Raw genomic sequence first — 13,983 nt, 5'->3', positions numbered from 1 at the left:
TCTCCTCGTTGAAAATTTTTCACTATTTCTCTCTCTCTCCGAGCTAATTTAATTTCTCTCTCTAAAATCGCATTTCGGATTCGAACCCTAACTTTTTTTCCCCCAAAAATTTGACACTCTTCATGGATCGTTTTTTCAAGCTCCATTTCAAAGGCTTCTCTATGTCACTGTAAGTTCACATCTCATCTTTCTTTCTCTACGAACCCTAATGTCTTTTTTTTTTCTCCTACAATTTTTTTTTGGTTAAGTTTTGAGACGCTTAATTTATGCCTGGGCTCTGATGTTCTAGGGTTGGGAGCGGTAATGTTATTTGTAGTGCCATTTTATTTAGGTTGGAAATTGCTTGATGTCGTCTTGATATTTATGGTATTGATTAAAAATGTGAGATTTATGTGTAATTTGTTAGTTTTACATCTGTTTGGTTGCCGAGAAAATGGAGGATACCGGGACCTTTATCCTGAGGAATTGTAAACTTCAATTAAGCAAAAGCTATAGTAGTTCTTTTATTCCTTCTCTTTGGAAGGTTATAAGCTTTCATGCTAAGTTTTGGTTTTCATCTTTAATTTCGTTCCTACATTTCTAATTACTTGTGGATTAGCGTTTTCACTTCACTTGTGGTTGGTGCTTTGGTTTCTTTAACTCTTTTCTTTTTGTTATTCCCATTTTTGCAAATGGGAGGTCGCCTATTTTATTTTATTTTTCACTTGGTTTTAAATTACTAGGTTTTTGCTGTCCTTATCTATTTATCTGGTTTGTTGGCAACGTCTCATACGGTAAATTGCCTTAATTAAGTTTCACCAATAGGAAGTTCGCGTTTCATGTAAATGAGGACTCTACATAATTGACAAGAAAACAAAGAAAAACAATCATTAGATTTCTCTAGTTAGATAATAAGACACTTTAAATATTAGGTTCCAGTTCAACAGCTTGCCACATATGATGAATTCATAGTAAACTCCTGTAGATAGATTTACCATCAATATGCTATGGAGCGTGGAATTTCTTATAGGGCATTCGGGAGTGTGTATAAGAACAATTTATAGCCACAATTTCTTCCCATTTTTCTTGGTTGGGTTAATATATTGTAATTTGCACTGAGAATGCAAGGGACCATGACTGAATGAAAATATGAATGGCAGTGAAAATATTTGTGAAGTTTTTTGGAGGATGTCAATGGCAGTACAAACACTTGTAGTAGTTTAGTAGAGGAGGATGCCAAGCTTCATTAGAGGGTTTAGGGTTTTGTATTAGAATTTTATGCTTGATTGCAGAAAGACTGAGTTTTTATACAAAAAGGTTATGTGGTTATTCACATGGGTGCCTTCTTTGTGGATAATGCATGGTTATTCACTTTTGTGGGTCAGGTTTCTTTACTTTGGTTCTTCTTGCTTGCCTTGTAGTCTTTATTCGGTTGCCAAAATGTTTTGTTTTGATAGGAACTTATGATAGTGTTTCATGCTAGCTCTTCATACTTAGGTTGAAGCATAGCTGTTCTAGGTATTTAGGTTCTTAGCTAGAGTCAAGGAGTTGAAAGTTCATCTCACCATCAAGAAACTACTCGTTAATAGCTAGTAAATGTTTTAGCTATTGTCCCTTTATTTTTTTCAAGAACTGGATTCTCTTTTGTAATTGCTAAGGTGAAAGCCATTGTAAATTTATGGTGTTACCTCTTAACCTCCAAGAGTTGTGTAGTCTGCTGGGGCAGCGTTGCCTTTGAGCTCAAAAGCTGAAGCTTAATGTCTATCCTTTTCCTGTCAAGCTGTGAACTTTGTTCTGAGGCCATAAATCCATCAATAGTTATGTATATAACCACTTCAGTTGTGCACATTGTTCGTTGTTCATTGGAAGTTTTTATTTTTGTTTTTTTTCCTGGGGGAACATAGTTAACTAGAAATTATTATGTTTATGGTTCTTCATCCACCAGTGCATAAAATGTTCCTTTTTTCCATTCTTATATGAAATGGAAAATTTATTAGCAACAGGTCGACATGGCGTGTTTCATAATGCTCAAACATGAGCTACCTATGGAGGCTAGATATTAGAAACCTTAAAGAGTTAGCTGGGGCGTAAAGTTAATTCCTTGAAGAAAATTTTCTAAACGTGTAGATAGGCTTCAATAATGAAAGCTTGGTGATTGAAAGTTGTTGGTGAATTTTTCCTACCTGTCTATTCTGTATCTAAATATGTGTGGTGACAGACATTGCATGGGGGATCGAAATGCACCGTTTCCTTTGGGAATGGTAAGGCAGTTAAGTCAAAATTTTTATAGGGTTTGGGGATGATCCATGGAATGTAATTTCAAAAGATAACTATCCAAAGAAAGAACCTTCTTAAACTACATTATCTGGAAGCACTGTTCATTCCTTGTCCATTCCTTTTGTGGAGTAATAGAAAGTCCTTCTTAAACTATAATTTCATTGCTCAAGAACCAATAGATGTAAATTTGTAGAAATAATAGAAAGTCCTTGTCCATTCCTTTTGTGGAGTAAAATTGGTTGCATTAGGTGAAAGGTTTTTTACTTTGTTACAAGTATCATGATATGTTGTACCCTAGAAGATGTATTGAAGCATATTAGTTTTTTGGGCTATGCTGTTATTTTATTTGTTTCTTGATGCTGTTTTTTTTTTTTACTTGTTACCACACTTTCCCTACAGACGAAGAAAGAATGGTGGGACAATTCTCATTATGGGATAGATGATTTAATTTCTGTTTCCATGAGATCATATATTTGATTTTATGCATGCAGGATAAGGTTGAGTTTTGAAACATGGCTATTGGGGTGAATGTTTAAATGTTAAAGAAGAGGTTTGTTTCTAGTTACAAATTGGATTTAGAGAAGGATTCATATGATTGTGTGCTTGGTATGGAGTCGCAGGCATGCAAATCTTTAACTTGATTCTTATTCCTTGTAGGCACTAATTTTCTTCTCACAAAGCTTTAGCCGTTGTGTTTTTGGCTTTGGATTATCCATGCCTGGCAACGAAGTTGGAGATAGGATCCATAATTTCCTTGGAGGAGAGAGTTTGTCTCAGGGCCAGCATCACTCACACGTCTTTGATGGTACCTGGTCTGGCTTAAATAACAATCAGTGGGTTGGAAGCCAGAGACAAGTTGGCGGGCCTCTTGTTTCCGGTTTGAAGAATTTCAGTTTACATCAATTAGGTAATAATCAAGATATCTTCATCGTTTAGTTTCTGCTTGCTTTTGTTGCAACAGTTTCCATGATGTGATTACAGTGCATTGTTATTACATGCTTCTATACCACTGTTTAGCTGACGTGACTATATTTTTTGACATTAGCTGATGCTGACAGAGGACAAAGTGGTCAGTCTTCAAGCCCGCAGCATGGCCTGAACTTTACACAGTCAGGTCTGAGGCCTGAAGGTGTCAGAAGTCAATCTCAAAATCAATCATCAAATGTAAATGGCTATATGCAAGGGCATCAGGCTTTCCAGACAAGGCAGAATGAAACCAACTTTTTGGGAGTGGATACAGCATCTCGGGGCCCTGATCTTCATAAGAAAAATCCAATGAGATTGGACGCTGCTGAATTGCCAGTAAATTATGATTTTTTGGGCGGGCAACAGCAAATTAATGGACAGCATCATGGCATGATCCAGCCTTTGCCGAGGCAACAAGCAGAGAGGACTGACATGCAGCTGTTACAGCAACATGCCATGCTTAAGAAAATGCAAGAATTACAGAGGCAGCAACTTCCAAACTCACAGTTTCAGCAACCAGAAGCAAGACAGTTGAGTTCTGTGAATCAGGTTTCCTCTGTAAAACAGGGATCAGATAGTGTTTTTCTTGCTCCAATAAATGGTGTTCCTGTCCATAATGCTTCGAATTATTCGTGGCAGACAGAGAACGTGAACGTAAATGTAAATGCAAATTGGCTGCAGGATGGTGCCACTCCAGCCATGCAAGGATCCTCTAGTGGATTTTTGTTTTCCCCTGAGCAAGGCCAGGTGCATTTGATGGGTTTGGTTCCTCGACAGGTTGATCAGTCATTTTATGGGATCTCTACTAGTGGTCCAATAGTAGATCAATATCAATATTCTTCTGTCCAAATGGATGAGCCTTTAATGCAGCAGGTGCAAGCCAGAAGTAATTCCTTTCCAGGTAATCAGTATGCTATGTTCCAAGATCAAGTTAGCTTGCAAGATGGGTCTTTGGTTTCTGGACAGGGCGACCAGGGTAAAAATGTCTTTGGTGCTGCAGCTGGTCAAGGTTTAAATAATGGATTTCTTTCAGAAAATTTGCAGCAAATGACTATCCTACCCAAAAATGCAGTGATGCAGGAATCTAGTGGGAAGCAAGGACAACCTGGTCCCTCAGAAACATCCCTCAGGAAGTCATCGATTCAGGCTGACCCCCCTCAGGCTGTGGCTACCCTAGATCCAACTGAAGAAAAGATATTGTTTGGTTCAGATGACTGTGTGTGGGATATGTTTGGAAAGAGTGCCAATATGGGCTCAGTTTTGGATGGTATGGACTCTTCTGGGGCATTTCCTTCACTGCAAAGTGGAAGTTGGAGTGCTCTTATGCAGTCTGCTGTGGCAGAAACCTCTAGTAACGATATTGGGATACAGGAAGAGTGGAGTGGTTTAGGCATGCAGCATAACGAACCTCCAAGTGGTAACATGCCTTCATCAATTGTCAACTATGGCAGCAAACAGGAATCTGCTTGGGCTGATAACAAGTTTCCGCCTGCCTCAACACTGAACTCTAAACCTTCTCCCATGTCTCAGAGATTTGTTAAAGAGTTAACAGAAGACAGTAGCAAACGGCTAGATTGCAGTTCTTTACGAAAGCACGTAGCTGAAAGTGCTGAATTCTTAGGAAATGCTTCTCACTCTCCCGGTATGCAAGTTACTGCAAACAGTATTTCAGGTCACCAACAAGGATTGGCCATACATAGTCCTCATTGTCAGCCACAGAATGAACCAAATGGTTGGAACTCCATTGATTCTGCATCACATAGTGTTGGTACCATATCAAAAAGTCAGGATATTCAAAGGTCCTTGCAACCTTCTCAGAGTAGTGATCAGAGAGGTGCTATGTATAAGGAGAGAGGTCATAGTTCTGGTTTTGATCTTACAAATATTAAATCAGGGAATGTGAATTCTGGCTTGGGAAGCCTACAGGTGAATGGGGAAGCCTCTGATCTGGATAATTTTGCTGAAATTACAAATAAAAGAACCACAAGGGTCACCAAGGAAAGCAGCCAACTTCCAAACAGTCGTAATCTTCATCTCTGGAAAAGTGTTGATTCTCAAGTTAACCGTGGACTAAGCAGGGTTCCAGTAGAATATCAGCAAATTCAGGAAAGGAGCCCTGAAAATTTGGATTCATCTGGAAATCATTGCTTGGACAAGGGAGCATCTGGAGTAAATGTTTCTGGGGATCTCAATGTCAAAGAAACTTCTAATGACAGTTTTTGCTCCAACTTACCACAATATACTTCCACTGGTGTTATGAGAGACAATGTTTGGCTGGATGTAAATGATTTACGAGGAGGAAAACAGAAGTCATCTGCTCATATTAGTCATAAACCTTCTGTGACCCGTAAGTTTCAGTATCATCCTATGGGGGATTTAGATGTTGAGATCGAACCTTCTTATGGAACTAAAAGTGTTGCACATTCACGAGCAACATCCCAACACGTTTCTCAAGGATTGAAGGGTCATGACAAGGGATACTCTGGGCAGTCACAATTAACTGGTCATGCTGGTGGAGAGGCTACAGAAGTTGAGAAGGTTATTTTATTTGTTTGGTCATATAAGTAAATAGTGTGCAATTTGCCTACTCTTTTTCTCTGTCTTTACCCGTGATGAACTTTCCTTTATCTTTTTGGAATAACTTAGCCTTTGGAAGACTAAATAGTTGTATATTAACTTTCTTTTTCTGTATGTTAGGGTTGTTTTCCTGGCCTTAAAGTAGACAAGATACCCTCAAAAAGTTCAAATCCTGGTTCTGCACCTGACAGATCTTTTGGTGGTTTTGTGCCAAACAAGACATCTCCAACAAGGTAGTTCAACTGTTGCACTTCTCAATTTTTTAGCTTGACCTGAATTCATAGCTTTTCTTCCGACCAAAACAAAGAAAGGAATTCCTGGTGCTTTTTTTTGTTGATGTAAACTTGGCTATTAAAAATTCCTTTTGCTGATAAAAAAAAAGAAAAGAAAAAAGCTTTTGGGTTGTTAAAAGTATTGAATAAAAACTTAGCGTCATTGTATTAATATTTGAAATCTAATTTTGATTTGGTAACCCTGAACATCTGCTTTCCTTGTATTATTTTTGTGCTGGTTTACTTGTTTACATTCTATTGAGCTCTGAATCTTCTCAATGTTTGCAGTCAAAATATACTGGAGCTTTTTCAAAAGGCTGATCCGCCAAAGGAGCATGGTACTGCAACACGCTTAAGCTCTTCTGAACACAATCAATCATCTGAAATGCCTGATGCAGAAACTTCTAATGGATCAGTGGGTCAGTTTCAGCATAATAGGCCTATTGCTTCTCAAGGTTTTGGTTTACAATTAGGGCCCCCATCCCAAAAGTTTACTATTCCAGATCGTGCAATTTCATTGCAGAGTTTCCCTCAAGGAGTTAATTCTCTAAATTTAGTTCACGGCTCTTCTGAGGTAGGAAGGAAAGGTCATACATGGTTGGATACTATTGCTTCTGTTCAGTCCTCAACTCATGGAGCATCCCATGGAGATAGGAGTAATGTTTCAAGTGTCTCTGGTCAAACCAGCAACAAAGCCTCACAAAATACTATGGAGGCCAGTGTTTCTGCAGGTTTTACCTCTTACAATGCTCATTCAAAAAGTCATCTCCAAAGCCAGCACGTCAGTAGTGTTGGCAGTCAAGGAACACCAAAGGAATATGTCAATGCACCTTTTGGTGTTTTGGCATCTCAGATGAAGCAGACTGATGATTCTTCTGTGATAGTTCAAGCTAGTCAAGGAAGGAAATCAGCACCTTGCGTGCCCAAAACTGCTCCTGGTGAGAATCTTGCTTCTTCAGAGGCTTCTTGGCCTAGTAGTAGCAACGAAAACAATGCAAGGGATCCAGGCCAGCATTTTCCAGTCTTGGAGGCTTCTTTACCTTCTACTACATCTGAATCTTCACAAGGTGCTTTTACAAAAAATATGCCTAATTTACATGCAAGTGTCTCAGCCCCACAACATCTATTAGGAGCTCAGAGTGCTCTGGCCTCACAAAATTTGTTTAAGCCTAATCATCAGTCAAATATTAAGTCCGAAGCATCTCATCCTGGATCAAAAAAGCTAGATGATCAAATTGCCCAGGTAGTAGGTAGTGGTCGATCTGAGTTCCCTGCAGACTGTGCTAAACCACAAAGCTTTGTTGGAGAAAAGCAACCTGCAAACGCCCAGCAGGTATTGCGAGAGAACGATGCCAGCCAAAATCTTGCAGCCATGCAAAGAGATATTGAAGCTTTTGGCCGTTCTTTAAGACCGAATAATGCTGCAAACCAGAATAATTTATTGTTGGATCAGGTGCAGGCCTTGGAAAACGTAGAGATTGATCCGAGTTATAGGAGTGTCAAAAGATTTAAAGGTCCAGACTCTGGTTTGGATGCTCAGCTGGTTGGTTCCCATGGTCAGGAGGAACGATCTTATGGATCCGGTACTGTGATGAGAGATGCTGCAGTTAATTTTTCATCAGATCCTTCTGGAAATTCTAAGATGCCAAGCTTTTCATCGAACACTGGAGATGACAATGAAAGACAGTTATCTTCTAGTGACATGCTGGCATCTTCTCAGGATGATTCCCAGGATTTCCCCAATGCTAATAATCCAGCTGCTGTTCTGAAGAGTGAACACTCTCAGATCAGTCCCCAGATGGCTCCGTCTTGGTTTGATCGGTATGGGATGTTCAAAAATGGGCAAATGATGCCTGTATACGATGCTCGGAAAATTGCCATGATGAAGGCTACAGAAAAAATATTTACTGTTGGTAGACCTCCTGACAGCTTGCATCCTCTTCATTCAAGTGAGCAGGTTAATGCTGCTGCTGCTGCTAGTCAGTTGGATAATGCCCAGCAAAGCTCAAACCTGTTGCCCGTAGCAAGTGATCATTTCTCCCCCCACTCTCTGTGTCCTGGTGTCACAAATCAGAGTTTGGTTGTTGTGAGAGCAAAGAAGCGTAAAAGTATGACATTTGAGCTTCTATCATGGCATAGAGAAGTGACACAAGGTTCTCAAAAGCCTCAGAACATCAGGTATTTGAGATGTGTTCAATTTGATGTAATTACTTTTAACAGTATCTATGTGAATGACCACAAGCACTAAAACATTTCCAATTATAAATTGCTAATATGAAAAAATTAGTTTCTCTCTTTTTCTCGCTGTCATTGTGTTTTTCCTTTCCACTTTTGGAATTATGTTGAAATTTTTTGTTGACCACAGTGTGGCAGAAGCAGAATGGGCGCATGCAGCGAATCGCTTGATCGAGAAGGTGTCTTTGGTGTTCAACTGTCTTTTATTTTGTGTTATTCCTTGGAGTCTCTGGCCGTTCTCATCTCAAGGACATTGATCTAAATTGCAGGTTGAAGATGAACCTGAAACAATTGAAGAATGGTCACCAGTGCTTAGAACGAGAAGAAGGCTTATATTGACAACACAGCTTATGCAACAACTACTTCGTGCTCCTCCAAGAGTAGTTTTTTCTACAGATGCTAGCGAAAACCATGAGACTGTGGCCTATTTTGTTGCCAGATCAGTTTTAGGGGATGCATGCTGCACATCATATGTCCCTGAAAGTGATACAGCTGATCCTCCTGACGGTGGATGCATGTAAGAACATGTTAATTTTATTTGAAATATTTGAATACTGTTTTTACCAGCTCTCATTTGAGGGCATTATTGTTTGTCATATCAACTATCTTTGTAATGATTCTTTTGTTGTTAATTTGCTGTTAGCCTCTCTGAAAAGCTTGAGGAGAAAAATGAGTCCATCTTAAAGGCTGCAGAAGAGATTATTGTCAGGGCAAAGAAGCTGGAGAATTATTTACAGAGGTAAGTCACATCTAGTTTTTACCAATCTTATATGCATAATATCTCTTCTGTTAATCTTTTGCAACACTGATATTAATATGAACCGTTCATGTTGTTTACTAAGCTTGACGTTAAATGTTGTGGTCAGAACTTCTCAGACCACCCATTAAATTTAATTATATTGTTGTCTCACGCGGAAGGGTTTACTTGTCACATCCATGGATGGCATTAGTTGTCCCTTTTTTCTTATACTCGTAGTTTCTCCAGCACAGGCTCAATTGTCCGTTGGATTTTAGATTAAGAAGCATTCTGCCTTTTGAAAAGTCTGGGCTGATACGAATTTCTAATTTATCATATGATTATATGTTCCCATTTCTATTAAAACCACAGGAGCTGATTTTGTAGTGGAGGAAGAGGATGCAAACTGCTATTACTTTGCCATTGAGTATTTTATTTGACTTTGTAGGAGGGATGCATCATTTCATATACTATACAGAGGCTTTTATTCTTATTTTTCTTTGATTTGCATTTTGTTGGAAGATCTTAGTTGGGTCTAGACTGAACCTCTATTCATTTGTTTTAGATTTTTAGTTCGTTTGGTTGCCCGATATTGGCCCCATTATTTGTTTTACCCTAAGCTCTTGTTTTATCCTGACTCGGGTGTCACGGTCTGTGTCTAATAGTAGTGTGTTTGTTTTTTACCTCACGTTTTTTCATATATTTGAATGATTGTACCCCCATTTTCCATTTTCAAATTGCGGGCAAAGCTATTTGTCGAAAACTAAGAAGTTCGGTAACATCTAACATATGGTTTTCTAATGTTTCGTCTTTGTCATGCAGTCTGGACAAGAGAGCCTCAATCTTGGACTTAAGAATAGAATGTCAGGATCTAGAGAAGGTTTCTGTCATCAATCGTTTTGCCAAGTTCCATAGCCGGGGGCAAGGTGATGGGGCTGAAACCTCGTCATCTTATGCAATTGCTAGTTCTCACAAATTCTTCCCCCAGAGATATGTTACTGCACTACCAATGCCCAGGAATCTCCCCGATAGGGTACAATGTCATTCACTTTGATCAGTAGCTAATTGATTTTCCCCTCGTTTTCGGCCAACCGGTTCTTGCCGCACCACCTTCATCAAACTTAAATATTTCACCACACAAATGGAAACGTTGGAGAAGAATGTGCGGTTTTAAACCAAGGAAGGCTCATAGAATCTCTTCACTGGTGCATGATTTTTGAGAAATTAATATATAAGTTGGTCAGTGAGTGTAGGCCATTGGTGCCTCTTGATTTTTGGGTGAATTGGGGGAGAATAGAAGAGCTTTGTTTCTGATAATTCAACATATAGAAAGCTGAATATTCAGGTAATTAAAGTGTAATTTATTAAAAGCCTTTTGGCCTTCCCATAATAGCTGTCTCATCTTTTGTTCTCTTTCAGACAGGCAGTGGAAGGGGTTGGGGCTTAGGGAATTGGTTGGCGATGTTTACAGTATAAAATGTTCCAAAGCCTTCAATCAGCTATTATCCTTTTATATCGGGATTCAAAGGTGAGTGTAAGATGTTGGTATATGTTATTACCACTATATTTTTTGATATATATATATTTAAGGTTACAACATGAATATTTTTTTAAAAATAGTTTAAAAGTTCGGATAGCATAAATCAATGAAATATTTTAAGGCTCTCTAATATCTGGGAATTCCTTTTTTCAATTTGAGTAGTCTAGAATCTGACATTTCTTCTTAATATGATGTCACTCTAACATGCCAGTCCTAAAAATAAAAAATATATATATAAATAAATTTTTTATATAAAAACATATTAGTCATTCAATTTTTGTGGTGTTAATATAATTAAATAAAAAATATATCCTTTCTCTATTGTCTCTCCCCTCCCTAACCACCATACCTATCAGTCAATTTCTGGTGAACGTGTCATGTTATTAGTTTTAAATTTTATTTATATGATATATTTAGTTATTTATATAACAATTTTTATAACATCTGTCAATCTATATTATATAATAACATATACTCAATTGGCATGGGCATGGTTGCCAATATAAGAGGATTTGGATTTGAGTAATTTGAAGTGTATTATTCTTCTATTTATAGGTTGGGGAGTGACTAGATAATTCGAAGTATTGTGTCAAAAAGAACAGATATGATCAAAATCTATAATGAGATTATTCAAAAATATATATAGCATTTTATAGGAATAACAAAATTAATTTATAACATCTATTTATAGAAGTTCTAGTATTTGGTTAGAAATTTTTAAAGTTTGAGAATAATCAGTTAAATGTTTAAGAAACTTGTCCAAGAATTTTCGCAAGTTTAATTCATCTAAAATCACGTTATATTAATTTTATATAAAAATAGTTTAAAAAATAAAAATACACTAATAATAATACAACTTATTTTGGGCTATTTTTTTGAAGTAATTTAAATTAATTCATTAATTACGAAAATGATTAAGGGAAAAAATTATATATGTAAATGATTTAAAGCCTACATTTATCGCCTGTGCTGCTTGACATACTAGTGACACCACTTTTTAATGATATCTAATTATCAGTTTTTTTTTAAAAAATTTTTTTGGGTGCTATCATTGTTTCAAGCTGCACAAACATGTATTTTTAGAAATACCCATGGAAAAAATAAAAAAATAATTTATTAATAGATGTCGGTGTATCAGGCAATATTGGAAAAAAATTTAGAAAGTAATAATTTTTTTGTGCTATTGGCATGTTAGACAACATCGGTGTCGAGGAAAAAAAAATTTAAAGGGTGTCGCTGGTGGGTCAGGTAGTATTGGAGAGTAAAAAAAATGATTTTTTTTAGGTGTCGTCGATATGTCAGGTGGTATTGGTATATATTTTGAAGAAGTCAACAAGAAGGAAATCTCTTCTTTAGTATCGAAATCGGCATGAAAGGTCATTTTAAATGGTGAAATTGATGGCTATTGAGTACCGCGGTTAGGTTTTCATTGAGAAAAAGAAAAAGAAATAAAATAAAATAAAAAAACAAAAATGACAAGAAAGAAAGAAAGCATAATAAAAAGGAAAGTTATGTAAACTTAATGAGAATTAAATGATAATTTGAAAAAAAACATAGAAGCATTAATTTTGAGACGTAAATTTAAAGGAAAAGATATTTAATGAGAATTAAATGAAAATTTTAATGTTAGTGACAATTTTTAAGAAAATACTTAATGGGAAATTAAATGCAAATTTTAAAGTTGGTGATAATTTAAAAAATATATATATTTAATGAGAATATTTAATGGTAAAATAAAATGGAATTTTAAAGCTGATGGCAACTTTTTAAAAAAGAATATTTAAAGGAAAAATATTTAATGGAAATTAAATGTTGACAATTAATTTTCACTATATTTATTTTAAAGTTGGTGAGAAATTTTTTTAAAAAAGTATTTAAAGAAAAACAATATTATTATATGAATCTCTCAAATTTTAATTTAAAATAAGTTAAATTACTAAAATAGTCAATTTTGTTTCCCTCAGGTTACATTTCAGCCACTTATGTTTGAAATATTACGTTTTATTCATTTACGTTATCGTGTTGTAACATTTTAGTTATTGAGTGTTAATTTTCGTTAACGGCGTAATGGTAACCTGATGTGGCACGTTAAATCATCATTTCAAATGAAAATTTTAGGTTAAATTATACAATTGGTATTTTTTTTTTCATTTTGAGCAATTTAATTTTTTTCTTTTACGTTAAAAGAGATGGAGAAGGGTGTAACACCTCAAACTCGGCCTAGACGTTAAGATCGAGTCTGAAGGGTTACATTAACGTTATTAGGAATACCAACTTTTATGAACATAGTTACAGACCATCTAACATATTATAAGCATTTATAAAAACCTAGTCGATAATTCAACAATCTTAGAATGTCATAATACGAAGAAAATACTAAAATTACTGATGATATAAAAAGGGTGATATAGCAGAATGACCGAGCTTTCGTTACGCCGACTTGATCAAGATTGTGAGTTACTTGAAATTCAGACAACAGACAAGGATGAGTTGATAACTTCATGTGCAAAAAAAACATGAAGTCAAATAGAATTATCAATATAACAGTGATTTCCCAAACTTGTTTTCAAAATCCAAACCAAAGGATATTCAGTATGGTATTAGCAAATTAAATGAAGACAAAACAATTCAGGATTAGAATCAGTACAGAATAGATACATATGTAGTTTTCTTACCCCATTCGCTACACACCATCTCCGACCAATCCAACACACCATTAAAGGGTTTTAATACTCATCCAGCTCTACACACCACGTAGTGTCGGTACGACATGTTCGATATGATTGCAGACTAGCTGCTAGGTCAGGTTGTTATAAAACACTAGATTCAGATATAGTCTGTGGCTTGGCCACTGAACCAGAATAGATCACTTCCTCCTTTACACATTTCCTATACCATGCAGATGTAAATTACAGATGTTAGACATTAAGAATGTACACATGGTGCTCGGGTACAGTTCATATTTAGATAGTACAGATCAATACTATTACAATTATAACATTCAATATACGTTCAAATACTCAACTATTTAGTCTTGGATCATTAGATAGCAACTTATACGGTTCAATTCAGATCATACGAAAACTATACAAGGCATGTACGGATCCACACGCCCTAGAACATGCCTGTGTGCATGCTCGTGTGTTTCACACGGCCTAGTACACGCCCGTGTCCTCTGGCCGTATGGTCATTTTTGCGCACTTAGTGAGTCACATGGCTTGGGAACAAGCTTGTGTCCCTGGCCGTATGTCTCTAAGTTGTGAATCAGTGAGTTACATGACCTAGGCACACGCCCGTGTCCTTGGCCTGTGTGTCTCTAAATTGTGAATCAGTGAGTTATACTGTAATGACCTAAATTCAAGGTTATCAGAACAGTTGTTTCGGGACCACAAATCTGATGA

The 13,983-nt window shown here is 36.6% G+C and overlaps 1 protein-coding gene across 6 annotated transcripts; it reads left to right on the top strand.

Annotated features, from left to right (window-relative positions):
• Nucleotides 1-10,714, top strand: LOC107949795 (uncharacterized). Of its 6 annotated transcripts, none has more exons than XR_005911349.1 (11): nt 1-169; nt 2,748-2,806; nt 2,914-3,163; nt 3,302-5,760; nt 5,920-6,032; nt 6,360-8,249; nt 8,437-8,485; nt 8,576-8,823; nt 8,950-9,045; nt 9,865-10,387; nt 10,466-10,714. XR_005911349.1 is itself a non-coding variant. In XM_016884554.2 (10 exons), the coding sequence occupies exons 3-10, from the start codon at nt 2,971-2,973 to the stop codon at nt 10,094-10,096; spliced, it is 5,280 nt and encodes a 1,759-aa protein (XP_016740043.2). In that variant the 5' UTR covers nt 1-169; nt 2,748-2,806; nt 2,914-2,970; the 3' UTR covers nt 10,097-10,714. The 6 variants fall into 6 exon arrangements, 2 of the variants coding, with proteins under 2 accessions (XP_016740043.2, XP_040946024.1); XR_005911347.1 differs by having other exon boundaries at nt 10,462-10,714; XR_005911350.1 differs by lacking the exon at nt 2,748-2,806.
• Nucleotides 10,715-13,983: the final 3,269 nt, after the last annotated feature.

Source organism: Gossypium hirsutum, chromosome D03 (assembly GCF_007990345.1).
Source record: "Gossypium hirsutum isolate 1008001.06 chromosome D03, Gossypium_hirsutum_v2.1, whole genome shotgun sequence".
In the NCBI taxonomy this organism is placed as follows: domain Eukaryota; kingdom Viridiplantae; phylum Streptophyta; class Magnoliopsida; order Malvales; family Malvaceae; genus Gossypium; species Gossypium hirsutum.
The sequence above is the reverse complement of the archived record's forward strand: the minus strand, read 5'-3'. Positions and strand labels throughout refer to the sequence as shown.